At 36.6% G+C, this 4227-nt stretch overlaps 1 protein-coding gene across 1 annotated transcript; it reads left to right on the plus strand.

The window, feature by feature from the left end:
- Positions 1 to 355: 355 nt before the first annotated feature.
- LOC111384689 (transcriptional regulator DEF1-like) lies at positions 356 to 4138 on the plus strand. Its single transcript, XM_023009006.1, has 3 exons — positions 356 to 658; positions 1843 to 2130; positions 2780 to 4138. Exons 1-3 carry the CDS (start codon positions 500 to 502, stop codon positions 3917 to 3919), a joined length of 1587 nt encoding a protein of 528 aa, XP_022864774.1. The 5' UTR covers positions 356 to 499; the 3' UTR covers positions 3920 to 4138.
- Positions 4139 to 4227: the final 89 nt, after the last annotated feature.

A 4227-nucleotide genomic window follows, 5' to 3' on the forward strand; every position in this document is an offset into this window, starting at 1 on the left:
CTATTCTATCATAACAAAATATACTATATGGACACCCAATTCAACAAGTTAAACTCTTATATATGAATTTTCCCATTTACTTTTAATCACATATACTTCAAAAATCACTTTTCACAATTTATTCTTGAAAAAATCTCTACTAAATTGGGGAGTAGCATAAATTCAATTTAAAAAATTCTACATTTCAAATTCAATTTTCTATTATTCTTATGTGGACAGTTAGACACCCATCAAATAAGTAAAATGAAATACTAATAAGTTAGAATAATCAATAAGAAAGGTCGGTGCAGTTTCATCCTTTAATAGGGCCCACGCTTTTCACTTGATAGATAATAAACAAGCAAATACGCAGCAACTGCTTCATTCATTTTCTTTGTCACCGGGTAAGCAATCCTTATAAAAAAATATACAAAGTCCTGTGTGTCTATCCATCCAATCTTCTCTATCTACGTTTCTCTCTCTCTAGATATTTGAGCTTATTTAAAATTCTCGAGCAACTATGGCATCTGGGTTACCGGGTAGGGGCAGAGATTCGGGTTCCAAAAAATCGTTCGATTTCGGGTCGGATGATATTCTTTGTTCATATGAAGATTTCGGCAATCAGGATGGGAATAACGGAAATCACTCTGATCCGTCTTTCGGAAATAATTCGACTAAGGTAATTCTTTGAAGAATTTATGGTCTTTTTTTTAGTTTTATTTTTTGAAATTAGGGTTGATTTCAGGGGTTAATTTTGGGATCGACTGTTGATATTTGGTCTTTCGCGCTTACTTTTGTTTATTCAATCTATGGAATTGGGGATTTTTTTTTTTTTAACATTAAAGCGGAGAAAATTGTTATTTTTTTTTCTTGAGCTGCGTGAAAAAAAGGTCTACTCAGCTTAATAGAGTTTTTGAAGCTGATTTTGTATATTATGTGTGTTAAATTTAGTTGATATTAAGATACCATGCTTATGTAGTTAAGATGAAACTGAAGGAAAATGATCGTTAAACTAAAGGAATGAATATTGTGCATATAAAGTTTACTGGATGGCATCGTGTTGCTTGTTTGTGCTGTCATAACAGTCAAACGTTTGTTAATGAAACTTTGTAATCAGGATGAAAGAAATTGGGTTAAGATAACCACTCTTACAACTTTATTACTTTAAATTATCTGAAGAAAATTAAATTATGCTCTTGGAAATGGTGAAAAAGAAATGGAATTATGCTTTCTACTAGTATGTTTTTTTAACATTAAAGCGGAGAAAATTGTTATTTATTTTTCTTGAGCTGCGTGAAAAAAAGGTCTACTCAGCTTAATAGAGTTTTTGAAGCTGATTTTGTATATTATGTGTGTTAAATTTAGTTGATATTAAGATACCATGCTTATGTAGTTAAGATGAAACTGAAGGAAAATTATCGTTAAACTAAAGGAATGAATATTGTGCATATAAAGTTTACTGGATGGCATCGTGTTGCTTGTTTGTGCTGTCATAACAGTCAAACGTTTGTTAATGAAACTTTGTAATCAGGATGAAAGAAATTGGGTTAAGATAACCACTCTTACAACTTTATTACTTTAAATTATCTGAAGAAAATTAAATTATGCTCTTGGAAATGGTGAAAAAGAAATGGAATTATGCTTTCTACTAGTATGTTTTTTTGGACTCATAGGAAAAGATGAAGTTTTAGTACGATATTTGATGATAATGTAGTTCTTTGTTCTTTATGGTTTTCTTGTTCAAGGGATTTTCAAGTAGTCTCTGCCTTTTGTTATCGTAGGTTTTCAAAATTTTTACCGGTATTTGGGTGTTGATCAAATTTGTATCAGCCTATTAACAATTCTATCATGTAAATTAAGCAGGAATTTCACAAAAACAGAGTGGCTAGATCGTCTGGTTATCCTACTACTTACAGTCCACCCGAAGAATCTTCATTCAATCAAGATGTTATCTCTACTGTTGACAAGACCATGAAGAAGTATTCGGACAATCTCATGCGTTTTCTAGAGGGAATTAGTTCGCGATTGTCACAGTTGGAATTATATTGTTACAACCTTGACAAATCTATTGGGGAAATGCATTCTGATTTAGTTCGTGATCATGGAGAAGCAGAGACAAAGCTCAAATTCCTGGAAAAGCATGTCCAAGAGGTGTGTAAACTGTCATGTTGTTTTTGTGTTCATTACTTCTACACTTCGTGAGGTCCTACAAATGAGGTATGAGTTGAGCATATTTAATTTCTCTTGGTGCAAGGACTGATGCTGTCTGCTAATTCAGTAAAACAGTTTTAAGGACATGTTAGGCTTGCGTTACACGTGTGTAAATATGATCTTGCTTTTGCTAATTTTGAATGCTATTACAATTTCTTTTTTTTTTTTTTTTTGGTTGGATAGTTTGGCCTCATATGTTAGTTTTATCTTTTGACATAATTTATTTCTCAAAGAAAACAATTATTCTTGGTTTTGTTGTAGTTATCATTGGTGTCTTCTTCAATTATTATAGTTTTGAATTTGATAATTCTATGCATTTCATCAAGTTTCAGTCATTGAACCTTAGCGGAAACTCGACAAATTATTATGAGATTTAACTCCATATTCTCCCCTTCTTTCCCTCTCTCTGCATATATGTACATGTGCTTGTGTACTTCCTTATTGAACATGATTTTTTGAATATGTAAATGTGGCATCTTGGTTGGATGCCTACTGATATGGGTCTGTGCATTCTTGCTCATGTGCTTCCCTCTTCATATCTCTGTCTTGACACTATGGTGCTCTAGCTTTCTGACTTTATTTAATGCAGGTTCACAGGTCTGTGCAGATCATAAGAGATAAGCAAGAACTAGTTGAAACTCAGAAGGAGCTGGCTAAGCTTCAGCTTGCACAAAAGGAATCCTCTTCGACTAGCAATTCTCAACAGAACGAAGATAGATTGTCACAACCTGTTACCGATGCCAAAAAGAGTGATAACTTATCAGATGCACATGGTCAGCAATTGACACTCGCTTTACCACATCAAGTAGCTCCTCAACCTCCCCCACCAACTCAAGCCGTTGAGCATCAGCAGGCTCCTCCTTTGGCACCCCCACCATCCTTGGTTCCACATAGCATAGCTCAAGCACAGGCATATTACTTGCCTCCACCATCTCAGGTTCAATATTTACCCCCTCAAACTCAAATTCAAGAACTCTCAAGAATGGCATCTCAGCAGACACAATCAAACCAGAGCCCACAGGTACAGTCATTACCCCAATATCAGCAGCAGTGGACACAGCAGCCACCTCAGCAGGTTCAACCCCTCCAGCAGCTCCCTATGCAGCCACAGATTAGATCCTCATCTCCAGCACTTTACCCTTCTTATCTGCCAAATCAGCCAAATCCTTCTTCTGCAGAAATGACTCCTAGTAGCATGCCAATGCAAGTGTCATATTCAGTAACATCCCAACTGGGCACCGCTGGACCTGAGGCAATGTCCTATGGTTATGGTGGTGTTGGCAGACCAAGTCAACCCCAACCTCCCACGCAGCATCCGAAGACTACCTACAATGCACCATCAGGAGATGGGTATGTGCCCAGTGGACATCGTCCAGCAGTTCCCTCCGGAAATGCATATATGGTATTTGATGGTGAAAGTGGAAGGACTCACCATCCATCCTCACAATCTCACTTCCAACAAAGTGCCTATCCTCCAAATAGTGTCCCACTTCAAAACCCACAGCATATGGCTGGTTCTAATATGATGATTCGTCCACCTCAATTCACGCGTAGCCATCCCTACAACGAGTTGATAGAGAAGTTGGCAAGCATGGGTTACAGGACTGATCATGTTGTTGGCATAATTCAAAGGATGGAGGAAAGCGGGCAGCCTATTGATTTTAACACCGTTCTTGACAGGCTAAATGGACATTCTTCTGGAGGTTCTCAGAGAGGATGGTCTGGTTAAGCATTTCACCAAACACTCACCTGATTGCTAGTACGATTTCCAGGTCTTGTGTTTATCTTGCATTTAATAAAGGATGATAAGAGTTGCCTGATTGAGAATATAAAGGGTTGAAGAGATCCTTTTTTATATTTTAATCTCTTTCCCTTTGTTTTTATGTTGCTTTTCATATATCTTCTTTTTTATTGCAATGGATAATACTGACTGGCCTTGTTCTCTTTATACTCTCTAGTCTGATTCTTGTTACTTATGTAGCCGGACGACTTGGGATAATGGAGGGTTTTTTAGGTCATGGGCCGATTTATTGGCTG

The sequence above is a fragment of the Olea europaea genome, unplaced genomic scaffold (assembly GCF_002742605.1).
Source record: "Olea europaea var. sylvestris unplaced genomic scaffold, O_europaea_v1 scaffold2977, whole genome shotgun sequence".
Lineage (NCBI taxonomy): Eukaryota > Viridiplantae > Streptophyta > Magnoliopsida > Lamiales > Oleaceae > Olea > Olea europaea.